This window comes from Pelophylax lessonae (genome assembly GCF_965119305.1).
Source record: "Pelophylax lessonae genome assembly, chromosome: 2".
NCBI classification, from domain to species: domain Eukaryota; kingdom Metazoa; phylum Chordata; class Amphibia; order Anura; family Ranidae; genus Pelophylax; species Pelophylax lessonae.
This window is the reverse complement of record NC_138769.1, coordinates 610463920-610489923: the sequence shown is the minus strand read 5'-3', so window position 1 is coordinate 610489923 and position 26004 is coordinate 610463920. Positions and strand designations below refer to the sequence as shown.

At 44.6% G+C, this 26004-nt stretch overlaps 1 protein-coding gene across 1 annotated transcript in view; it reads left to right on the top strand.

Moving 5' to 3' along the window:
• Nucleotides 1-19056, top strand: part of LOC309548495 (hydroperoxide isomerase ALOXE3-like) — a gene marked incomplete at its 5' end in the record, with an annotated part of 230524 nt that extends 211468 nt beyond the window's left edge. The window contains 5 exons of the mRNA XM_082248442.1: nt 2017-2186; nt 7103-7224; nt 12292-12392; nt 16699-16869; nt 18837-19056. Coding sequence (XP_082104568.1) covers nt 2017-2186; nt 7103-7224; nt 12292-12392; nt 16699-16869; nt 18837-19016 — 744 coding nt within the window. The 3' untranslated portion in view covers nt 19017-19056. The remainder of the gene's footprint in view (nt 1-2016; nt 2187-7102; nt 7225-12291; nt 12393-16698; nt 16870-18836) is intronic.
• Nucleotides 19057-26004: the final 6948 nt, after the last annotated feature.

Genomic DNA, 26004 nt, shown 5'->3' with positions numbered 1-26004 from the left:
AAAGATTTTGGCCAAAAGATGCAATTTAACCTCCCTGGCGGTATTCCCGAGTGTGGCTTCGGGTTAATTTTCAGTACCAAAAGCGGTAACCCGGAGCCACACTCAGGATTACCCCAGAATCACACTCACCTTCCCTGCGCTCCCCCCGCCATCCTCCCCGCTGTACTCCCCATCTTCCTCACAGTCTGGCCCCGCTCTTTGCACAGCCGATTGTCGGGACTTGCCTTCCGGTTCCCTCCCTGCGAGCGTTGCGACGCAGGGGGGTGGAACCAGTGGCAAATTCAAAAGTGTAAATACACAAATGACATGATACAAAGCTGTGATCCTAACGGATTACACTGTATCATGCCATTTCACCACAGGATTGCACCTGGTGACTTTTCCAGTGCCCTGCCTGTGCTTTTCCAGTGCTTTGTTCCTGGAAAATTTTGAATGACCATGGCGTCCAAAAAGCGTTTTTTTTTAGCGCAAAAGCACTTTTAGACGAACTGGAAAACAGCAACAGTGAAATTGAGTTACTTGAAGAACTGAGCGATAGCGATTCGTGGGAAAATTCGTCATCCGGTATGGAAAGTGACGACAACGACGATTCTGATGTCTCTTTCTGGCACATAGCTTTTGGAACTTGGAAAGTATATCAAATGGTTCCTCAGGATTTCCAAACGGAGCTACAGTGCCTTGCGAAAGTATTCGGCCCCCTTGAACTTTTCGACCTTTTGCCACATTTCAGGCTTCAAACATAAAGATAAACATAAAGATATAAAACTGTAATTTTTTGTGAAGAATCAACAACAAGTGGGACATAATCATGAAGTGGAACGAAATTTATTGGATATTTCAAACGTTTTTAACAAATAAATAACTGAAAAATTGGGTGTGCAAAATTATTCAGCCCCCTTAAGTTAATACTTTGTAGCGCCACCGTTTGCTGCGATTACAGCTGTAAGTCGCTTGGGGTATGTCTCTATCAGTTTTGCACATCGAGAGATTGAAATGTTTGCCCATTCCTCCTTTCAAAACAGCTCAAGCTCACTGAGGTTGGATGGAGACCATTTGTGAACAGCAGTTATTAGTTCTTTCCACAGATTCTCGATTGGGTTCAGGTCTGGACTTTGACTTGGCCATTCTAACACCTGGATATGTTTATTTGTGAACCATTCCATTGTAGATTTTGCTTTATGTTTTGGATCCTTGTCTTGTTGGAAGACAAATCTCCGTCCCAGTCTCAGGTCTTTTGCAGACATCAGGTTTTCCTCCAGAATGGTCCTGTATTTGGCTCCATCCATCTTCCCATCAATTTTAACCATCTTCCCTGTCCCTGCTGAAGAAAAGCAGGCCCAAACCATGATGCTGCCACCACCATGTTTGACAGTGGAGATGGTGTGTTCAGGGTGATGAGCTGTGTTGCTTTTACGCCAAACATAACGTTTTGCATTGTTGCTAAAAAGTTAGATTTTGGTTTCATCAGAGCACCTTCTTCCAAATGTTTGGTGTGTCTCCCAGGTGGCTTGTGGCAAACTTTAAACGACACTTTTTATGGATATCTTTAAGAAAAGGCTTTCTTCTTGCCACTCCTCCATAAAGGCCAGATTTGTGCAGTATACGACTGATTGATCTTGGTACTGGTCCATGAGTTCCTTAATGAACAATACTCACCTATACTCCAGCACCATGATCTCCCGGAGCTCCTTGCCTGGTGGCTTCCGGCTATTGATCCTGGCTGTTTTAATTGGCTGGGCCGAGATAATTTTACTCCAATGCACAGGAGTGCAGTCAGCTTGGCATATACAAAAATCTACGCACCTCAGTGTACAGTGGTGGAAAGGTAGGGAGGCAACTTTAAATCAGAAGAGACATGTTGTCTGTTCCACAATTTGTATTTTTGTCATTAAAGTTCCACTTTAAGTACAGTATGGTCTTCATGTACTCCTATAGCCTTTTCATCACACTCTTGTTAGATTTCATTACATGACAATAGTTTTACACATATTTTGTTTTTCTGTATTCTCTCACAAGGCATTGGTGACTGGGAAAGGAGGGGTCCCGGTACTTCTGAAGAAAGCAACGGCTGAGATGACTTATAGCAGCCTTTGTCTCCCTGATGATATAAAGGGGAGAGGAATGGAGCACATTCCCAACTACTTGTATAGGGATGATGGCATGAAGATTTGGGCAGCTGTGGAGAGGTAAAGATCTTTTGTATTCAAAGACAAAACATATTTTTAGAATGCTTAGTCCTACTTCACTGAAAACAACCTCCTTAACCCCTTATAGTCTGGCTTTTGCTTGCAGCACTCCACAGAAACTGCCCTACTAAAATTCACTAATGATTTACTAACTATTGAAACCAACGGCCACTACTCCATACTTTTACTACTGGACCTCTCTGCAGCCTTTGATACTGTTGACCACCTGCTCCTTCTCAATAGACTCCACTTTCTTGGCCTCCAAGATTCTGCCCTTTCCTGGTTCTCCTATTTATCACAGTGCACTTTCAGTGTTACCTATAACTGTCTCCTCTTCTTCACTTCCTCTTTCTGTAGGGGCCCACAAGGCTCTGTTCTTGGACCCCTTCTCTTTATGTACACCACCTCTCTTGGTCACTTGATAACCTTTCACAGTTTCCAATACCATCTCTACACCGATGACACTCAAATCTACCTCTCTACTCCTCACCTTGCTCCTTCAGTCTCCTCTCACATTACTAACTTAATGACTAACATATCAACATGGATGTCGCACCACTTCCTAAAACTAAATCTTTCTAAAATAGAGCTTATAATATTCCACCCCACTCATGCCCTCCCCCTGATTTTTCCATCAAGATCAATACTACAACTCAGTCCCTCCCCTCACGCCAAGGTACTAGGTGTAATCCTAGTCTGTTCTGACCTTTCTGCCCCAAATCCAATTGCTGTCAAAAGCTTGTAGACTTCACCTCATTAACATCTCTAAAATTCACCCCCTTTTAAACTGAAGAAACCACCAAGCTACTCATTCACTGCCTTATCTCTCACCTTGACCCTTCCAACACCCTTCTCACAGGCCTATCTATCCATAGGCTATCCCCTCTTCAGTGTATCATGAATGCTGATGCGAGACTCATCTACATTACTAACCACTCAGTGTCTGCCACCCCTCTCTGCCAATTCTTCCACTGGCCTCCGATTACCCTGCAAATTAAATTCAAAATACTAACATACAAAGTAATTTACAACTCTGCTTTGAACTACATCACCAATCTTGTCTGCAAATATAACCCAATCCTTCCTTTCTGTTCCTCCCAAGACCTCCTGCTCTCTACCATTTTGCCTCCTCCTCCAGGCCTTCTCCAGGGCCTCGCCCATCCTCTGGAACTCTCTACCTCAATCTGTCCAGCTATCTCCTACTCTGGCCACCTTTACGTGAACCTTGAAAACTCATCTCTTCAGGGAAGCCTATCACATCTACAATGAACTGAACTTTTATCTCTTTCATCAGCTCATCCCCCACATGTATTACCTTTTGCACCACATACCCCTCCCTATAAGATTGTAAGCTCTAAAGAGCAGAGCCCTTAATACTCTTGTATGTTATTGTATTATAACTGTACTGTATCCCTTTTGGATTGTGCTGTGCATACTGTTGACACTATAGACATGTATTATTCTTTTTGTTCCAAATAGAAATTCAGACACATTTTTCATTATTCTGAGATTTGGATGTATCCAAATTTCCGAAATACAATAGTAATGAATTTAAACGAATACGAAATAATGAAACTAAATTTGGCTGAAATTTGGGCAAATTTCAAATTAGAATCAAATTTGAAAAGAAATTTGAATTTGAAAACAAGAATAGAATAAAATAGAATACAAAAGAATAGAATAAAAAAAAGAATAGAAAATAAGAATAAAATAGAGTAGAACAGAATAGAACAGAAAAAAAATAGAACAAAATAGAAAAGAATAGCAAACACTATAGATTAGAAAAGAATAAACTAGAATGTAACCATCTTTAGAAATTCAAATAGAATTAATTAGAATTTGAATAGATTAGTAAATAATAGAATAGAAAATAATAGAATAGAAAACAACAAAAGAATAGAATAAATTTAGAATATAACCATCTTCCAAAATTGGAATTTCAAAAAGAATAAATTTGAATAGATTAGAATAGGCAAAAACAATTGAATAGGATATAGAATAGAAAAAAACAATAGAATAGAATAAGAAAATGTAACCATCTTCTGAAACTTTGAATTTCTAATAGAATAGATTAGAATATAATATAGTAGGACAAAATAGATTAGATTAGATTAGAATAGATCAGAATATAAAATAAGGGAATAGAATAGAAAAGGAAAAAAAATAAAGGCTAAAAATAGAAAAAAAAAATAGTAAAACAGAACAGAATAGGATAGAAAAAAAGAATAGAACAGAATAGAAAAGAATGGAATACAGTAAAACAGAACAAAATAGAATAGAAAATAAAAGAATGGATAAGAATGGAATACAAATTTAAGGAACAGAAAAGAATAGAATAGAACATAAAAGTATAAAATAGAAAAAGCAATAGAATAGAGTAAAACAGAAAATAACCGTCTACAGATATTCAGATTTCGAATAGAATGAATAGAATAAATTTGGCACAGGCACTTATAGCAGCTCTCTTTAGTTTTTTGTACACTTTCCTGTACTTTCCTCCCTCACTTCAATCACTCTAACAGTTTCACTGCATGCACTTCAGCAGCATGAGGGCAGTCTTCTCTCTACATCAGAGCCGTATAGCTGTCAACAAAGCAGCCTATTGGTTACATGGAAGGCACAGCCCTGCAGGTTACATGGAAGGCACAGCCCTGCAGGCTACGTGGAAGGCACAGCCCTGCAGGTTACATGGAAGGCACAGCCCTGCAGGTTACGTGGAAGGCACAGCCCTGCAGGTTACATGGAAGGCACAGCCCTGCAGGTTACGTGGAAGGCACAGCCCTGCAGGTTACATGGAAGGCACAGCCCTGGAGGTTACGTGGAAGGCACAGCCATGCAGGTTACGTGGAAGGCACAGCCCTGCAGGTTACGTGGAAGGCACAGCCATGCAGGTTACGTGGAAGGCACAGCCCTGCAGATTATGTGGAAGGCACAGCCCTGCAGATTATGTGGAAGGCACACCCCTGCAGGTTATGTGGAAGGCACAGCCATGCAGATTATGTGGAAGACACAGCCCTGCAGATTATGTGGAAGACACAGCCCTGCAGGTTACGTGGAAGGCACAGCCCTGCAGGTTACGTGGAAGGCACAGCCATGCAGGTTACGTGGAAGGCACAGCCCTGCAGATTATGTGGAAGGCACAGCCCTGCAAGTTACGCGGAAGGCACATTACTTGGGGGGGGGGGGGCAGCAGTCTATCTCCCAGCACATTTAATACACCTTCCCTCCCCCCTCAGTCTCTCAGTGTGCACCATCCCCCTCCTTCCTCCCTAAATTCACACACCTTACACAAACTTCAGCAGCATGAGTCATTTCCTTTCATTCGGGCTCCCTGTGATGGGGATGAGGTTATCACCCCACCCCCAAACCATGCCTGCAGCTCCCGGGTACTGGGAGAATCTGTGTCTGAGCCTGAAGGAACTCGGCAATGTGCTTGAGACAGTTGGAGCTACAGCAGCTGAGACATCTCCATGTATGGTCTGCCTCCAGAGCATAGTGGGCCCCCATCGGGGCCCGTGTACTTTCTGCCCATCAGCAGTGTGGATAATACAGGCTGGTATGGTGGCAGAGAGGCTTCGCAGCTGAAAGGCTACACTAGCCTTGCTGCTGTGGTGTTGATGGACTCTCTGGGGGGGGGGGGGGGGTGTAGATCCCTGCTGACCCCCCCCCCCCCCCCTTCTCTACGTCCCTGTCTATCAGTGTACCTGTGCCCAAAAACATCTATAGTAGTAGTGTGTCCATTCAACATCTGTCAGTTTACCAGTGGAACCAAACAGCTGTCACAGGCATGTACCAGTGTACAAAAACATTTGTATGACTAGTGTACCATTAAAATCTGTCTCAGTGCACACCAAAACATCTCTCAGTGTACCATTGCACAAAAACATCAGTAATACTGATGTCCCATCAAAATCTGATGTGAAAGCTGAAAACATTCAAATGTGAAAAACAAAAAAATTTGTATTGGAAAAAAAATCGACTTCAAATAGAAAAAAAATCAAATATCAATTCTAAAACTTTGGATTCGGTTGAATTTTTTTGAATTCGGTTGAACTCAGAAAATTCTGATCGAACTTGAATAAACGAAACAAATTCTGAAAACAAATTAAACTTATTTATCTAATCTAACTAAACAAAATTAGTTACATAAGGACTTGAAACAAAACAAATGTTTTCGTTTTTCACATGTCTATGGCACTATATAAATCCTGTATAATATTAATAATAATAAATATATAGGAGCAGTTTAAAGTGCCAAAAATCTTACACTGCTTGTATTTTGAAAAACAAATAGTGTATTAATGAATACAATTCTGCATTCATCTGTATCTGTTTGGACTTCATGTGTTACTAAACCCACAACAGTAAAATCAGTCTGTCTGCAGTAAAGCATGCTTGTTATACTAACTGTGGAACCTAATGGGTTAATACTCTGCATTGTGTAAAAAAGCTGTTTGATCCTGTCTTCTCTAATCTTCCCTTCCACTGTCCCTAATCCATCTCCTGATAAGATAGAGCCTTTGGAGTCACTCTGTACATGCTCAGTTTGGTGTGTATTGCTGGATAGTTTTTTTTTCTTGGGAATCAGCACAGGGCCAATCAGCACTGTCCAGACAGACAAAGTCAGGGGTCCTGCAGCCTCATAGGACAGTCAGAGTAGAATAAAAAAACTCCTCCAACAAGCTTTCACTAGACACTGATAGAAGTCATAAGACTGCTATATATTGATGAGAAAAGGTATTTAACAGTTTATATTTACTAAAATAGTTACATGTCCATGTTCTGTGTACTCTGGGAGACCAGATATAATGAATTCAGAGTCCTGGGTTTAGTAACACTTTAAGTTTTGATGTTCATTTCCTCCTTGACAGTAGCCTTTTCTTCCTTTTTTTTTTTTTTTTTTTTTTTTTTTTTAGCTTTGTGTCCAAAATAATTAATTACTATTATACAAGTGATGAGATGGTCAAGGAAGACCCTGAACTTCAGGCCTGGGTAGCTGAGATTTTCGAGGAAGGATTCCTGCAAAATAAGTCTTCAGGTATGTTTCCAATCCGGTGTTCTTTAGTCATGTTATGTGCAAGTAAAGATGTGATACACACAACCATTCAGCTGTCTCTGAGTTTGGTTAAAATAAAGGTTTAAACTGGATCTCTTGCTAGCTGAAATTACAGAATACTGGAGAATGTTTCATACTTTTATAATGAATTGCCCCTCTCACTTGCACTATTTTGATTATCATTACCACCACTGTGTTTTTGAATTTGCCTTGCATTTAGGTAGCAGCTTCATATTTCTAAGCGCAACATCTTTACCTGTGTTATACATGGAAGCAAATATGTTATAGCACTACCCCCGCAGGAGTCGCTTAAGTAAGATGGGTTCCTCACTCTGCCTCTTCAACCCCAAAAACAGACTCAAACCCCACTGGCACACCTGGATAACTGTTAGTGTAATTGCAGAAGAAAATGGACACTGGTTGTAGTGATCACAGAAGTTATCTTTACTCTGAGCTAGCTTAACGAGGAAAATTAAGCAATAGTAACAATACTATGGAATAGTATATATATATATATGAATGAAACAAAAGAAATAAAGGCTATCAACTAAACATCAAGAATCAACCCTGTCTGCTAACAGGGGACTCCATTAAGTGAAATAACCCTGAGAGCAGAGGTAAACACGCAAAGCAACAAATTATATAGTGAATACTACTTCAGTGACTGCCAACTCTACTAGGGGTGGGCTATATGAGTCTAGGCAGGAGGAGGGCGGAGGAATGACTACTCATATGATGACTAGAGTCCCAAGTATAGACAGGGCCCTTCAGACTTTAGATGACTTTAGGGTGGTGCACTTGCTGGTTTTCTTGGGTGAAAGGACAGATTACATCCAGAGATGCCTTGGTAGATAGAAGGGACTTGAATGGTGTGGGGCTTGAATAGTGTGGTTAATCTTCAGTTAGATCTGCCACACACAGCGTATCAGCCTCACAGATTCTCCTAATCAAGTGAGGCAGAACAACAACAGCAGTTCAATGTTCTGGCCTAGGGAGGACCGGGCAAGTGCCCTCTCACCAATCCTGCAGTTTAAGGCCCAAAACTAACGTCCTGGAACAGGCAGTCTCTTCTGGTAACCCGACTGGTCACCTCACCCTGGAAACTTTTCACACAGCTGATGCAGGTGCTCCTGGATATGCACCTGGGGTTCCCCTCTCTCCGGCTGCATGTCTGGAACACAGCGGTGGGCTGACTGGGAAGATAGCACCTCTCTGGCATCCAGTCTCTTCTCCTGCCTCATGGTGAACTGAACTGCCTAGCAGACAAGATAGATGCCTCTTCTCCTCCTCTTGCCAGAGAATTCTGGGGTGTGTAGTTCTGTCCTCATATAAGTCTATGGAGCAGTTTCCGCTGGGGACTACATGCCTGAGAATGCTTTGCTGATTGCTGTTAAGTGGTTCTCTTCTCCCTGCCTATGAGAATGCAGGGGAGGGAGCAGAACAAACAGTCAGTGTTAGCAGGCTCCTACTGGCCATAGGGCAGACCGGGCATATGCCCGGTGGGCCGAGGCCTCCGCTCTTAGTCAGTCACAGACAGACAGTGTCATGTCTGTCTGTGTCCCAATGACGGCGGTTGCCAGCCGCTGCTGGCCTCTCCGCGGCCGATTCTGCGGAGACTGAGGGCCGCCCGCCGCTGTCCCTGACTCCCCGCCAGTGCCGCCACTCACTCCGAGTCCTAAGCACTGCCTGGGCTCAGCTGGCAGCTGGGCTGATGCTGAGCTGAGCCCAGCACCGCTCACTGCGGCCGGTGTCACGTCGGATAATGCATTGCAGCGGCATCCAGCGTAGGCGCTCAGGAGGGGTGGACCGGTGTCAGGTGACTCACTGAGTGAGACTGAAGGCAAAGGGGGTGGAGCTAGAGGCCGGGGACCCCCTGCTTGACTCGGGAAGAAGCGGGAAGGAAGTCACTGGCGCCGCACCGCACCGCAGACAGCTGAGCCAGAGTGAAAGACAGAACAGAAGTTGAACAACACCAGGACGACGAGCCAAGGCATGGCTGCTGCAACAAGGCAAGGAAAGGGCAGCCGCAGGCAGCACAATTTACAAAAACAGACACAACAGAACAGCTGGGATTTGTGGTTCTGGGCTGGCTTCCACCGGCAGAGCAGTGTTCTGGTCAGACTGGTCTGGAACTGTCACTGCTAGAAAACATGTGCCATCATGCCAGTTTGCTTGTTACATGTGATGTGACAGCCAGGTGCACATTTTCAACTTGAAAATGTGCACCTGGCTGTCACATCACATGTAACAAGCAAACTGGCATGATGGCACATGTTTTCTAGCAGTGACAGAGTGTAGCTGTTTTCTGTTTTTTATGCCTGCGGCCTGCCTGCCTGCTGCTAAGCCAGAAGTGAACAATGCTCTGCCGGAGGCCAGAACCACAAATCCCAGCAGTGTTGTGTTTGTTTTTGTGCCCTTCCTTACATGGCACATGTTCTAGCAGTGACAGTGTGTAGCTGTTTTGAAAACAGCTACACACACACTGTCACTGCTGCTAGAAAACATGTGCCATGTAAGGAAAGGGCACAAAAACAAACACAACATCGCTGGGATTTGTGGTTCTGGCTTCCGGCAGAGCATTGTTCACTTCTGGCTTAGCAGCAGGCAGGCCGCAGGCGTAAAAAAACAGAAAACAGCTACACTCTGTCGCTGCTAGAAAACATGTGCCATGCCAGTTTGCTTGTTACATGTGATGTGACAGCCAGGTGCACATTTTCAACTTGAAAATGTGCACCTGGCTGTCACATCACATGTAACAAGCAAACTGGCATGCCGCATGGCACATGTTTTCTAGCAGCAGTGAAGCAGGCATAAAAAACAGAAAACAGCTACACACTCTGTTACTAGTGCTAGAAAACATGTGCCATGCCAGTTTGCTTGTTACATGTGATGTGACAGCCAGGTGCACATTTTCAAGTTGAAAATGTGCACCTGGCTGTCACATCACATGTACCAAGCAAACTGGCATGGCACATGGTTTCTAGCAGTGACAGAGTGTGTAGCTGTTTTCTGTTTTTTATGCCTGCTGCGGTGAAGGTGCAGGAATTGGGGTAATCTGAGGGGTGAAGGTGCAGGAATTGGGGTGGTCTGAAGTGTGAAGGGGCAGGAATTGCGGTGATCTGAGGTGTGAAGGTGCAGGAATTGGGGTGATCTGAGGTGTGAAGGTGCAGGAATTGGGGTGATCTGAGGTGTGAAGGTGCAGGAATTGGGGTGATCTGAGGTGTGATAGTGCAGGAATTGGGGCTGATCTGAGGTGTGAAGGTGCAGGAATTGGGGTGATCTGAGGTGTGAAGGTGCAGGAATTGGGGTGATCTGAGGTGTGATAGTGCAGGAATTGGGGCTGATCTGAGGTGTGAAGGTGCAGGAATTGGGGTGATCTGAGGTGTGAAGGTGCAGGAATTGGGGTGATCTGAGGTGTGAAGGTGCAGGAATTGGGGTGATCTGAGGTGTGATAGTGCAGGAATTGGGGCTGATCTGAGGTGTGAAGGTGCAGGAATTGGGGTGATCTGAGGTGTGAAGGTGCAGGAATTGGGGTGATCTGAGGTGTGAAGGTGCAGGAATTGGGGTGATCTGAGGTGTGATAGTGCAGGAATTGGGGCTGATCTGAGGTGTGAAGGTGCAGGAATTGGGGTTGATCTGAGGTGTGAAGGTGCAGGAATTGGGGTGATCTGAGGTGTGAAGGGGCAGGAATCGGGGTGATCTGAGGTGTGAAGGTGCAGGAATTGGGGTGATCTGATTTGTGAAGGTGCAAAGCTCACTTGATTTCTTACTATTATTCAAGCGGTTTACAGCAGTTACTTTATATGAAGTTGACAGTTGTTTTTTATGTATCTGGCACTCCCAATTTCTTTGAAAACAATTTTCGGCACACTGTCCCCCCTTGATTAGAGTAACCCTCATCTTGTGCTGCTTCATACTATTTTTAGAACTCAACCATCAAAACAGGATTTAAAGTAAGACAAAAAAAAAAAAAAAACAGCATCATATGGCAGCTCTGATCTAAATTGGACCCAGTCTGTCAGATTAAACTAAAAAAGGTACCATAATCGAATCCACACATCCTGGAACATTAAATCCTGTCATCAACCATCCCGACGAACGTCACGCCCCAGTCACGCCCCCGTCACCCCCCCCCCCCCCCTCCTGGGCTGGTCAGTCCAAATTGCCCGGGCCTATTTTTTGTCCCAGTCCGGGCCTGAGTGTTAGTAAGGAGAAGAAGGGGGAAGAAATTCCCAACAGGAGCAGACAAGCATTCTCTGTCCCAGTGAGAGATGCGAGGCACCCGCTACATGTAAATATGAATATTTAGTCATGTTGTTTTGTGGTAAATGCATGTTAACTGATGTTAAATTGAATCTGTGACCAGCCTACTCAGATATTTATATATTGTTAACAAGCAGCAATGGGACTATATAAATTACATGTGTGGCTGCAGGCACTATGGAGCAATTCATCTTCAAATTTCACAGGAGAAAGCAGAAGTATTGCAATTAATCAAGTGGTTCTCTCAGAAGCTCAGTTCACCCTGTTATCCCTTTTAATGGAGTGACTCTAACAGCTTCTCACCCCATTCTCCCTCCCAGCTGTTTATTAGCAGCCTTCCAGCCTTCTGTCTAATGTAAACACAGAGCAAGAGGTATCTTGTTGTCCCTGTGGGTTTCCTCAATGTGTTCCAAGTTGACCCACAAACGACAAGAAAAATGAACAAACTTTCTTAGAACATTCTTTTCATAAGAATTTTCATTTGAAATTCCACCCATCCATGGTCCGCTTTAGCAATTCAACATGTTAGAAAACCTTTATTATACATGCTATTTTTTCCCCTGAGATAAGTTGGTGCTCCTTGATAAGCTGTTCACTATTCCTTGTGCCATTGCCTAAAGAGGAACATTCATGTCTCTACAGCATTTCTGTTTAGAGGAAAATCTGAGCCTGCAAAATTTTGTATGGACATATAATTCAAAGTATTTGGCACATTACCTTATATCCATGCTGAATAAGCTGAGGAAATCACATTATACTAAAATTTGGTTCTCTCTTTCATGACAGAAGTCCCCTATTCCTTGGAAACCATTGATTCTCTGATCAAATACCTGACCATGGTGATCTTCAGATGTTCTGCTCAGCATGCAGCTGTCAATAGTGGTCAGGTGAGTATAATGATACTGGTACTATGATTATATGTTTAGGCAAATGAATTGCCGAGCTAGAATCAGAATTACATGAGTTTACAGTTACAAGCATTTGGCCACTTTTTTGCCTTTAAAAACAGCAACCAGATTAAAGTGTCTAGCCCTGTTTTTTGGGGGCGTTATAAGGAAAGGCCTTCCTCTAACAGGATTTTGCACTAAACCTGCAGGTAAATAACAGAACAAGATCCTTTGCTAGGTGGAAGATTGGGTTTAATAATAAAGTTGGCATGGCCTCCACCCTTAGACAGGACCTCTATGAACAGAGAGTATTCCCTAGGAAACTACATCCTTGCTGCCTCAGTTACCGGCGCCTGATGAAAAACTACCAATCGCTCCATGCGATTGGGAGATTTCTGATCGCGTGTACGCTGTGACAGTCAATCACGGTGGTCATATGACCTTAAGCCCTGCCCTGCCCTGCCCTGCCTCCCGGCATGTAAAACCCCTTAAGGGGCCGGCACCCCCCCCAGCTCAGAGCGGTTGCCTAGTAATTTAAACAAAGTTAATGGGAGCAGAAAAACTACTGCAATCAGCATATAACATTAACCATAAGCATACAGATGCACACCAATATACAAATAACACAAGCTTTATATAAAAATGAATTAATAACAGTGCATACATCAAATGTACAAACACGTATTATCAGCTATGGATATAAGGGTCCTGGTGGAATTGTACATTTTTAGCCAGGTATATAGAGGCTATATTACCAAAAGTATTGGGACGCCTGCCTTTACACACACATGAACTTTAATGGAATACCAGTCTTAGTCCATAGGGTTAAACATTGAGTTGGCCCATCCGTTGCAGCTAAAACAGCTTCAACTCTTCTGGAAAGGCTGAGGTCAGGCGCTGATGTGGACAACAAGGCCTGGCTTGCAGTCTCCACTCAAATTCATCCCAAAGGTGTTCTTTCTGGTTGATGTCAGGACAGTCTAGTTCCACCACCCCAAACTTGTAAAGACAAAACTCCCGACAGAAGATCCACAATTTGCTTCCAATACCTGGCAAATACTGGACATAACCACATACAGTACATACTGTAACATGAGCGTAGGTATGTGGTGCATTGCATAGAGTCTAACCGGGGTCAGATAAGGATAGGAGCACATAAAGTTGTGTCAACTTATTTACAGTCACATGAGACACCGACACGGACTTCCTCTGAGAGGTTTGGTATTAGTGCCTGCCATTGATACTGAACTTCCAATGGGGTTTTACAGAGTGTAGTATTTAATAAGTGTGAGTAAATTTCAGAGATCAAGCACTTGGGTCTCTGGGATCTTAAACATTTCAAGACAAAACATTACAAGTGGTAGCCATTATAAGAAAGTCAGGCAAGCATTTGAACTAAGTGGGTATATTTAGACCTAGGTGCATCCACCTCCGATTCCAGGAAGGTATAACTGAACAGATCCAGTGTACCAACTGGCGTCCAACCATAGTACAAAGGCCGTCAGTCAAACTATAAACAATGAAACAAAAAAACATGAAAACAATGTACAGTGTCAACAGGGCATTGCCCACACATCGCATGAGCATATGAGGCTGCAATACGTATGTACAGCTGCCTTATACGCTCCCTGAAAAGGATGACTAAATAGGGCAGATTCTGGTATATGGTATACCCGTCAAAATTAGCATATTCCTGGGGCTGTTATAATGGACAACTGAATAGTAGCATAAAGCTTTATGGTACTATTCAGTTGTCCACAGAGCTTAGAAGCACTGAAAGGTCTCTGCAAAATTCAGGGTTCCAGGACCGATGTCCTCTGTACACCTCAGCCTATGGTAAGTCACAGCAACATAGAAGTTTCCTGGTGTATGGCCTAAGGGTGATGCCATAGCAGGTCGCAGGAGTAAACTAATTTGAGGAGTCACATTCAACAGCTGGTTTAATGTATCCAAAAATGGATCAAATGAAGAGAAAAAGGTTCAGGATTCAAAGGATAAAGAGTTGGCAGGTGGTCTGAAGGTGCCAGAATTTCACATACAGTTCGGTATACTGGTGGACTCCCCTTGGTGCACAACCAATCTTTTGCTTACTCAGGCATGTTAAAGAAGAGAACTTCGCTGCCATCTGCTATCCTCAGCTGGGCTGGATAGGCCATAGAGTGGATCATTACATGGTCACTAGGGATAATCGAACTTTTTAAAAGTTCGGTTCGACCAGAACACCCGAATTTCCCGAAAGTTTGGTTCGGATTCAGGAACCCCATTGAAATCAATGGGACCCGAACTTCGGTAATAAAAAAACACCATTTTGAAGCCCTAAAACCCAATAAATGCCCCTAAAAAGTGCCTAGGGTTCTGGGTCATGCCCCAGGGACTATGAATCAGGCAAAAAAAAGTTCTTAAAAATTTTCCTTTTTGATAGAGAGCCAATTATTGAAAAAATTATTGAAAAAAAAAATAAAATTAGATTTATTTGGATTTAGTGTCTGGGGGGTCTAAAAAGTGTACCTGTGAAGGTTCAGCTCTGTAGCATGTCCAGAACCAGAAAAAAAAAAGATTATTTTTCTTAGAATTTCAGTAGCGCAGGGATGGTGTTACCCTCCTTTCACACCTGGGCGTTTTTGTTTCAGGCGTTTTTCAGGCGTTTTTTGCAGGCGTTTGGAGGCAGGCATGACATCTGAACTTCTGTGTAGGGGTGTATATATATATATATATATATATATATATATATATGTGTGTGTGTGTGTGTATATATATATATATATATATATATATATATATATATATATATATTATATATGTGTGTGTGTATATACATATATGTATACCCCTAACCCAAAATCTGCATAGTGGGGTCACCCTGACATGGCAGAGTTCGGTCACCCTAGTATGGCAGGCAGAGTCAGCTAAACTACACTACGGTCACCCTTACATGGCAGAGTTCGGTCACCCAGGCATGGCAGAGTCAGGTCACCCTAAACTCCAACACCCTGACACTTAAAAGTATCCCTACAAAAACTAGATAATTGAATCTAACTATAGTGGTATATAGTACCCTAACTACACTGCATATTCCTTTCCTCACACTAAAAGAACAGCTCCATACAGCAGGAGAAACAAAAATGCTTTCACTCTCTTCAAAAGCCTCTGTATTACAGTGCTAGAGGTTAGGCGGGGCTATATTATATCCTGGGGGGCTTATTCACTCCTGATTGGCCTCTGGACCCCGTAGTCACTCCAATCAAGTTCCTAGCAGACTCCTGCGCCCTTCATTGGCTTTTACTGACGCTTCTGGGCCAATCACGGGCTTTTAAAGCCCACTTCCTGACCCATTGCATTTTGGGTGGTTCTGCTGACCGAATTCCGAACTTTTACCACAAAAAGTTCAGAATTTGGCCGAATTTCGAACACCCAATGTTCGGGTCGAACCAATGGTCGACCTGAACCGTTCGATCATCTCTAATGGTCACGTAGTTTCCTCTTGATTTCAGTAAACGTAAAAAATGTTGTTTCTGTAGTTCAAGTGAAAAATTAGGAAAAAGCAAAACTGCCACATTGTCAGATAGGATAGGGCCCTCTTACCAGTTAGAGAGGTGTTAAGGTGGTGACGGTGTTGAGTAGCTGAGTATTCACTTGCTTCAGTGTCAGCTTGGAAGGCTTGTCCACAGGCATGCTAGTTCTCTGGGCATTGATGGCTGTAGCGCCGCTGCTCCTCGTGTGTGGAGGGCTGCGAGCGACATTTTTCTTGTCAAAGCAAGTTTTTCTTTAAGGAGACCAGGAGATGCTAGTAAGTTACAGGATGGAGTTGGATGCTAAAGGCAGTGAGCAGAGCTCTCTTCAGACACATCCGGCCATCTTGGCAGTAGCCACAACCCCCTCAGAGTTAAATGTTATTTGAGTCACAGGCTCAAAGCAATTATACATAAAAAGCATTCTGTCTTTGGTCAATGCATACTTTAAGATCAGTGATTTAGACTAGTATTAAGGAAAACTTTCCTGAGTAAAACATATTGGGTGCCATTGATGAGGCTTAATTCTGGAAATGTTAGTTTCCTGGCTGCCATGCTTTGTTTCAACACTTTGAGTTACTTTGCTAATGCAAGTGTGCATTAAGGGACTCCTGACTACTCCTATTAGTTTGTTATTGGTGAGTGCATTAAAAAGTATTGAAACCAAAGGGTCAGTGAAACAGGCAGGCAACATTTATGAGGAAGTCAGCAATGGCAGCTTCCATATATAGTTGGTGTACACTTCCTGGAATCCTAAATGTGTTATGTTCCTTCATTTGTGTTTGATTCCTCTGCAGTTTGACTTCTATTCCTGGATGCCTAATGGCCCCACCACCATGAAAAGCCCCCCACCCAGCACCAAAGGTGTCACTACAATGGAGACTATTTTGGAAGCCTTGCCAGATGTAAACAGTACAACTGCTGGCATAAGTGCTGTGTGGGTTCTCAGCAATGAGCCCATGGATAAGGTGAGTTCCTGGAGGTAGTGAGAAGTATTATATAAATATGCCTTGGGCCTTAAAACTGTATAACACATGATCTATGTCAAATGTCAATATAATGCATTTCCAGAGTCTACTATAACATGTAGTGATTATTTAACCACTTAAGCCCCAGCCCTATTTCGGACCCTTTTTGTTTACAAGTTAAAACCAGTATTTTTTCTTAGAAAACTACTTAGAACCCCCAAACATTATATATATTTTTTAGCAAAGACTCCGGAGAATAAAATGTCGGTCATTGCAATATTTTTTGTCAAGTGGTATTTGCGCAGCGGTCTTTAAAACGCCATTTTTTTGGAAATATTTTGAAAAATCACATTTCACTGCATTTAAAAAATACGTAACAGTAAAGTTCGCCCATTTTTTTTGTGTATTGTGAAAGATGATGTCACGCCAAGTAAATAGATACCCAACATGTTATGGTTTAAAATTGCGCACACCCGTGGGATGGCGACAAACTACGGTCAATAGAGATCTCAATAGGCGACGCTTTAAAATTTTTTTTTAACGGTTACCATTTTAGAGTTAGAGTGTAGCTCTATATTTTTAATTATTGCTCACGCTTTGGCGATCGCGGCAATACCTCACATTTGTGGTTTGAACAGCGATTTCATTTGAGGGCGCCTTTTGCAGCACAGTAACCCGGAAGTGACGTCATGGACGCCGCCTCCGGGTTACGTCATCGGAGACCCGATCCAAGCCATTTCCGGCTTTGATCGGGACTCCATCCAGCCGGCGGACGTGGCGGCTGGGTGCTCGGGTCTCCCGGTGGGACAGGAGGCCCGTTGAAAGTCACAGAAGGCGGTGGGAAGGGGGGGGATCCCCTCCCACTCACCCGGGTAACAATCGAGCGGCTCCCGAGCCGCATCGGTCGTTACTGACGGAAAGCCGACTGTCGGCTGTAAACCACAGTACCGGGATGGTGCCTCTAGCTAGAGGCATCATCCCGGTATAACACCGCAAAGTTTGCCGACGTAGTCCTACGTCACTTTGCGGTAAGTGGTTAATAATGAATAGATGTGTAGCACCCTCCTAGGTAGGTGCTAGAGAAACAGTATAGTTTTGGATCTTTTCTGCTTACTAGAAAGATTGCCAGGTAAATCTAAACTGTTCTCTGCCTACCAGAGAGCAGAATCCGCTAGTGTGGGTCTACTCATGGTGCATAGGTGCAGCTTAGTTTGTCTGAAGTGTTTAACACTGATCCAAAAGGGAGGCATATTGGACAGTGGGAGGAAACCTGACAAATGAGTGCACAGGCATTTAGTACAGCCCTGGTGATTGGCAGAGGAATGTGCCTCGGTGCAGGCTGCCTTCCCTCTGTAGAAGTTGCCATGCGGCCTCAGGTTGTCAACCTGAGGACCTGAGAATTAGAGAGGAACTGAACTTGGAGGTCCTTCAGAGCTGACTGGAAGGGAGACACTGGAAAGAATCCAGTGATTCTGCATAGTGTTTACAGATCTGTGTCATGGGGTCTGTCTTGAGAGGGCCATCCCTTCAGCTAGAAGGGTCAGTGGATGGGTTTCCATCAAGGGGATGCTAGAGAGTGTCCTGAAGATGATGTAGTTGCATCAAGTCTGCTTCTGGAGAGAGCAAGAAGACGTAACCCCTTCCATATAAGTGGCAGTATGGTTAAAACAGTGTGACTGCTTCCAGAAGTAACCTGGTGAGGAGTTATCTTTATCAACTGTAAATAGTTCAAGTTGGAGTATCCCACTATTCCCTTCTCCCATCAAAGTTTCACAATAAATATAAAACCAAAACCCCCTGGACTGTTTTTTTGAGTAACAAGCCATTTGGAGTAAGGGTGGATGTGTGAACTGTCCCTAAGTGACTGGCTGCAGGTAATCAGAGGAGGCCCAAGAAGTCATCATACAGCAATCCCTACAGTGCTACAGATGTAAAGAAAATCACAACATGGTTTATTTTCTTTACAGAGGCGTCTAGGAGAGTACCCTGATGAACGTTTTACAGAGGAGGACCCACAAAAGTTCATTAAGACATTCCAACATCAACTATCTGACATCTCCAAATGCATCCAGGAGAGGAACAAGACCATGAGTCTGCCTTATCCCTACCTGGACCCGCGTGAAATAGAAAATAGTGTCTCCATTTAATAGTGATAGTGATGGATCTGCTTTCTGACTGTTCTTTGCATCTTTACTTTCTAAATGTGATGGTATCAGTGCAGACTATCATAATTAAGGATAAATGTGGATGAAATAATCTTTTATCAGAAATAAAGGCTTTCTCAGTGAATATCTTTTTATGTATAATTATTTACCATCTCTTCGCTGTTATGTTACCGGGTCTCTCTTTAGAAGCACACTAGTGTGGTTTGCAACTGAACGAGACAGCAGTTAGGACAGCATATATATATATATATATACTAGACATTAAGCCCGTTAAATTAACGGGCGCAAGAACATATGTGGTCAGAGTCCCCTTTAATAATGTGGTCAGAGTTCCCTTTAATAGTGTGGTCAGAGTCCCCTTTTAATAGTGTGGTCAGAGTCCCTTTTAATAGTGTGGTCAGAGTCCCTTTTAATAGTGTGGTCAGAGTCCCCTTTTAATAGTGTGGTCAGAGTCCCCTTTTAATAGTGTGGTCAGAGTCCCCTTTTAATAGTGTGGTCAGAGTCCCCTTTAATAGTGTGGTCAGAGTCCCCTTTTAATAGTGTGGTCAGAGTCCCCTTTTAATAGTGTGGTCAGAGTCCCCTTTTAATAGTGTGGTCAGAGTCCCCTTTTAATAGTGTGGTCAGAGTCCCCTTTTAATAGTGTGGTCAGAGTCCCCTTTTAATAGTGTGGTCAGAGTCCCCTTTTAACAGTGTGGTCAGAGTCCCCTTTTAACAGTGTGGTCAGAGTCCCCTTTTAATAGTGTAGTCAGAGTCCCCTTTTTTTTAATCAAACAAGTCTTTATTGCACAAATAGGTGTAAACAACAGTAACAGGAGAATGCAGTGAATCACAAGTAATGAAATAAGTAACATAAGATACAGCTGGACATGGGTATCAAAAAGAGCATAATAACAAGTACAGTGTGAAACGTAGTTCAAGGAGGCGTCACTAGTATGGGACAAATTCTGAATATAAGGTACGAAGACCGAGGCGTACATCAGATGAGATGGCCAGTAGATCATCTATGCAGGGCAACATTAGAAGGGAACCCAGGTTAAACACACGTCTCTGGGGCCTGCGTCCATCTATCCCATATCTTATTAAATTTCGTGGGGCAACCGCGATGTGTGTACAACATTTTCTTGTAGGGTACAGTAGCGTTAACTTCTCTGAGCCAGTCATGAAACGTAGGGGGTCTGTCACGCATCCAACGGCGCGCTATCATTTTCCGGGTGGAGAACAAAGTTTCTTGCAGAAAAATAGTAGTAAATTTATTCATACTGGTATCAGGGAAAATTCCCAATAAACACGGTTTGGGGAACAACGAGAGGGGGGGAGCCCATAGTGTCATGAAGAAATTTAACTATCTGAGCCCAGTAACCCTGGATTTCGGGGCAGCTCCACAACAAATGATAAAAAGTACCCTACTCCGGGCCACACATAGGGCAGGTGTCTGGCATCCTGTCGGTATTTGGCAGTCAATAGGGGGGTAAGGTACGCACAATGTAGGATGTATGTCTGAGTAAGTTGGTCGGACAGTTTAGGGGAGACCAATTTACAGGCATCCAGAGCGTCACTCCCCTCGTCGTCCTCCAGGGGGCCCACATCCTCCTCCCACTTAGCCTTAGGTGTATACGCAAGGACCGTGGAGGCCGGCTCGTGCAGCAGTGTATAAAATAGAGATAAGGTGACTAGGGTTCGAGCAACTAACTACTTCAAGTACTGGGACCGGGGGCAGAGCTGGCAACGGATGAGGAAATTGCGTGCAGAACGCATGCTGTAGCTGAAGGTACCGAAAGAGCATAGTACGCGGGAGGCGAAATTGGGCGGCTAGGGACTCAAAGCTCCTAAGGGTTCCATCCGCAATGATATGAGATAGGAAGATGATACCGTGTCGTACCCATACATGCACATCGGGAATAGTACGGAATTCAGGGAGGGACGCATTGCACCATAACGGGGTGTAGTCATGGAGTCCAGGGAGAGCCAGTTTGCTGAAGACAACGTCCCACAACCTCCTGTATTGATATAGCATTGAAGTCCGACCATCCCTGTGATCCGCCCCCCGAACACCCGAGACAATAAGAGAAAGGGGATCTGTGAGTGCATGGGTCCGAGTAGGTGCCAGGAGCGCTAGAAATCTATCTTTATCAGAGGAATTATAATGGAAAAAATGGGACAACTGCGCCGCAATATAGTATAGGTTAAAATCAGGGACAGCCAGACCTCCCAGAGTGGTAGCGTTCTTCAGCTTCCGCCAGGACAGTTTGTGCCTGGAAGCTCCCCAGACAAACGGTTTAAGGAGAGACTCCAGCTGAAGAAAATACCGGAGCGGAAGATAGATCGGAGAATGCCACAGCACATAGAGCAATTTAGGAAGCAACACCATTTTTATCAGATTAACGCGACCCATTACCCCTAACGGTAGCCTAGCCCATGCCTGAGTCCTCGCTTTGACCATAGTGAGGAGGGGTAACAAGTTATCCCGAAACATAGTCTGCCAGCCTTGTCGTGACCTGAACCCCCAGGTATTTAATGCGGTCTACTCTACATAAGGGGAATTCGGGATTAGAAGGGAATGACAAAATATCATCAATAGGCAAAATTTGGGACTTGTCCCAGTTGATCTTCAGACCAGAGAATTGGCCATATCGGCCAATCAGGGAGAGTGCAGTATGTAGCGAGGTCCCCGGGTCAGCGAGAAACAGTAACGTATCGTCAGCGTACATACTGATTTTCTCCTCCAGGGGCCCAACGCGAAGGCCTGTTATATCCGGGTGATCCCTAATAGCAATAGCCAGAGGTTCAGCCACCAAGGCATACAAGAGCGGTGAAAACGGACAGCGCTGGCGCGTCCTCCTGCTAAGAGGGAAGCTATCAGACGTCCAGCCGTTGGCCAGCACTCTGGACACCGGGGCCTGGTAAAGAACCTGCACCCAGCGGACAAACCGCGGGCCAAAGCCGTAGCTTTCTAGACATCTCCAGAGAAATCCCCACTCCACAGAGTCGAAGGCCTTGGCCGTGTCCAAGGACACAACCACCCTGGCTCCCACATTGTCATGAGCGGCTTGTAGATTCAGAAAATAGCCTACGCAGGTTGAATGAGGTATTTCGGCCAGGCATAAAGCCCGATTAGTCAGTGTGGATCAATGAGAGAATGATCTTGTTGACCTGAATGGACAAGATTTTTGCCAGGATTTTTACGTCCACCTGGAGGAGGGATATCGGTCTGTAGGACTCAGGCCGCTGCGCATCTTTACCAGGCTTGGGTATCAGAACCACCAGAGCCTCCCTCATGGACGGGGGTAAGGTAGAGGTCTCAAAAATATCTTCAAATAACGCTAGCAGGCGTGGGGCTAGGTCTTCAACATACATAGAATAGAATTCTACCGGGAGGCCATCCAGGCCGGGTGACTTAGCCCTCGAGAACTGCGCTATGGCCTCCATGACCTCCTCCACCTTGAGCGGGGCTTCCAAAGACTCAACCTGCTCGGCAGTCAACTGAGGAAAGGCCACCGAGGCCAAAAAGGCGTCCATAAGAGAATCATCCGCCGGGGCCGTAGAAGTGTAGAGATCCTGAAAAAACACCCGGAAGGAGTCCGCCACCAGTTTAGGGTCAGTAACTAGGTTTCCCTGCGTGGAGCGCAAGCGAATCACCACAGGGGGCCTATCCTCACAATGCACCAAATAAGCCAGAAGCTTACCCGCTCGCTCCCCGTGCTCAAACAATTTCTGTCTCTGGAAAAACAGCTTCCTGCGGGCCCTGTCATATTCCAACTGTGCTACCACCCTAGTGGCTAGTTTGAACTGTGCAGCTTCCTCCGGCGTAGGGGCCGCCTGGAAGGCCTGCTCCGCCGTGGACAGATTGCGCAGGGCACTGCGATAGCTCTCCAAAGAGTCGGACTTGAGCTTGTTAATTGCATTCGTTAAATGGGACCGGACATGGATCTTAAACGTTTCCCAGACCACTGACGAGGAGGCAGAGTGGGCATTGTCCACAAAAAACTGTTGCCAAACCGACGCCACATCCGCCTCCACCGGAAGAAGCCCAAGCCAATGAGGATGGAGCCTCCACGCTGGGAGGGGACGGTCGTGGCCAAAGCCAATCTGCACCATATAGGGACAGTGATCCGATAACCCTCGAGCTGAAAATCCAGCATCCACCAGGCGTGGGAGGAGAGAGGGGGAGATCAATATAAAGTCTATACGAGACATGGATTAACGAGCAGAGGAGTAGCAGGAATAGGCCCGTCTGTCAGGGTACTTGGCTCTCCAGGAGTCAAACAGGTTAAATTCCGTCAACAGTCTAGCAAATCTAGTCGTGGTGGGTAAAGGGGGGGGCGGAGCCGTCATGTGCAATCTGTCTAGGGAGGGGTTCAAGGTATTGTTGAAGTCGCCCAACCAGATCACTGGAATATGGGGGTTCGACAACATAAAGTCTAGACCTTCTGTAAGGACAGTGGACTAGAGGGGGGGGCACATAAAACGCCATGAGTAGGAAGGGCTCCCCACATAGCAGCACAGAGAGAAATACATATCTACCCTGAGGGTCTACTATCTACTAGGGATCCCCGAAGCTCAAACTGCACCGATTTGGCCACCAATACCGCCACTCCACGGGAATGGGAAGTAAACATGGAATGGAACGTCCAGCCGATCCACGGGCGTCGAAGCGCCATCTGGAGACTGCCCTCCAGATGGGTCTCCACCAGCACCACCACATCCGCACGCTGGCCCTTAAGATAGGCAAACACTGCAGAGCGTTTAATTCTATTGCCCAATCCCCGGACGTTCCAGGTCAGAAATTAAAGTTGAGCCATCAAGTACGAGGGGAGATAGGTAGTATAGGAGCCTCGGGGGTCCAGTTCGACCCGGAAAAAAAGGAAACCTCATAAATTGTATTAAGCGAGTAGCCTCGGTCAGGCAGGCATATAGCTGTTCCTGAGATAATGCATGTAAACGTGAAAGACATAACAGAATACTTGATATACATTCCCACAGACATAGAGCAAATGTGAACAATAAAGAAAACAACACCCCCACCCCGCCCTGCACCAACCCAAACATGTGCGGGCATACCATTTCCCAATCTAACCACAGCAAAGACCAGACCTGCAAAATATTGAAAAATAAAAACAACACAAGAGGAAATAGGACAAGCAGGTCCAGCATTTGGCCCAGAAAAACAACAGCCTGAGCATAAGCCCCCACTGACCACACAGACAGTGGAGGGGTGGTTGGTGCGCAGCTCTGTCAGTCACAGAGCTTGCGGGCGAAATTTCGCTGGGTAGCAAGGCACAAGCATAGGAAAAGGCTAGAGAACCAGAAAGGAACACATAGATTAGAAAAAGAGAGGAGGAGGGGGGAGGGGGGGAGAAGAATTCCCAGAAGCCACCGGGAGGCAGAAAACCAACAGAGAAAGAGGGAGAAGGAGAAAGGGAAAAGGAGAGGGAGACATGTATGAAGAGAAGAGGGAAGCAAAAAGAGGGAAAAGAAGACCAGGGCTCGCCGGCCATAGTCACGGACAGCAGCATCTAGCAGGATAACCCGAGTCATCTAAGGAGAAGGCGGAGAAGGTAGAGACAGGCCAGGAGTAGAGAAACGGCAGGGACCAGGAGGTAGGCATGGAGGGGAAAATGCAGGCATATGAGACAAACGAGTCACTGCGGAGGGCAGCAAGGTCCTCCTCCAGACTGAGTAAGAAATCGGTGAGATGACAGGTGGCTGGAGGGTACACAAGGAGGCATGTCCATTCAAGCCAGTAATCATCATATCCACCCGTCAAATGGGGGTACAAAGCCTCCCTCCATCCCATAACCCAATAAGCAGGAAAGGATATTGTTGGTGGTCCGCTTGACCCTTCTATGGATAGCCCTCCGACCATCAGATGACCAGTCAATTATATGTAAACAGGTACCCGGGAGAAAGAATTCACCACAGAATGAGACATGCAGACAGGTTTATGGGTGAATCAATTCTCAAGGTTTATTGAAAAGACAGTCTCTATATATAGGGCTTTTGAAAAGAGGAGGAGGTTACATTGGATTTCCATATTAGGAAACAGTAAAAACATTTTATTGATTATTACAAAGTTCGGAATGATTAATATAATCACACTTAAAGATGTACTTTGAATCTTATGTAAAAAAAAGAGTTACATATATAGAATCATTTTATCTTAAGATGAACCTTGATCTTCCAGCGTGTAGCTTGTTTCTCATTGCATGAGAAACAGGTTTCTTATAGCATATATAGAAATGACTTTTTATATATGTCTCTAAAAGACCACCTATATTCCTTTCAATCCCCTCTTAAAAATCATGACTTTATCTATATGATTTTTCCTTTATTATACACATGGTGTCATCAAGGGACTTACAGTTTCCTTGGCTGAGAAATTATAAAACAGAGTTGGGCGTTACATGTTTTTGGATTTTTTTTACTTATGGTGACAAGGGGAGAGATAAAGAACTCAAGACCGGCTTTGACTTGGTCTCTAGCTTTAAATTCGTTAGGGACCCCTCGTGGGACCCCGATGGCATCTATATATGTGGATCAAAATGTCCTATAGGAGCCTCTCTTCTTTTCCTGTAGTTCTAGTGTTCCCCTTAAGCTGATATGTGCTTTTGTCATTTTCAGTAAATATGTGTAGGGGCATTATCACTTTGGCAAGGGCACACTCTCCTGTCTACTTCAAAGGCAACCTAGTCCTTATTTTCATATCTCCACATATCCAGCATATGTCTCCCAGAGACATTGTTTGATTCTATATTTTAGTGGACCTGTAGGTGGAGCAATATCCCTCTGTAAAGTTCCCTAAATACCTGCCCCACCACTATCTCATGGACTAGGATTTTCTATGGTTAAAGCGGAGTTCCGGGCACAGATGTCATTTTTTAATAAACATACCCCCGGGACAGTCAGGGCTAGCACATTCCACAATGGCTAGCCTCTGATCTGTCCCGGTTCGCACTTACCTTTTAGAAGAAAT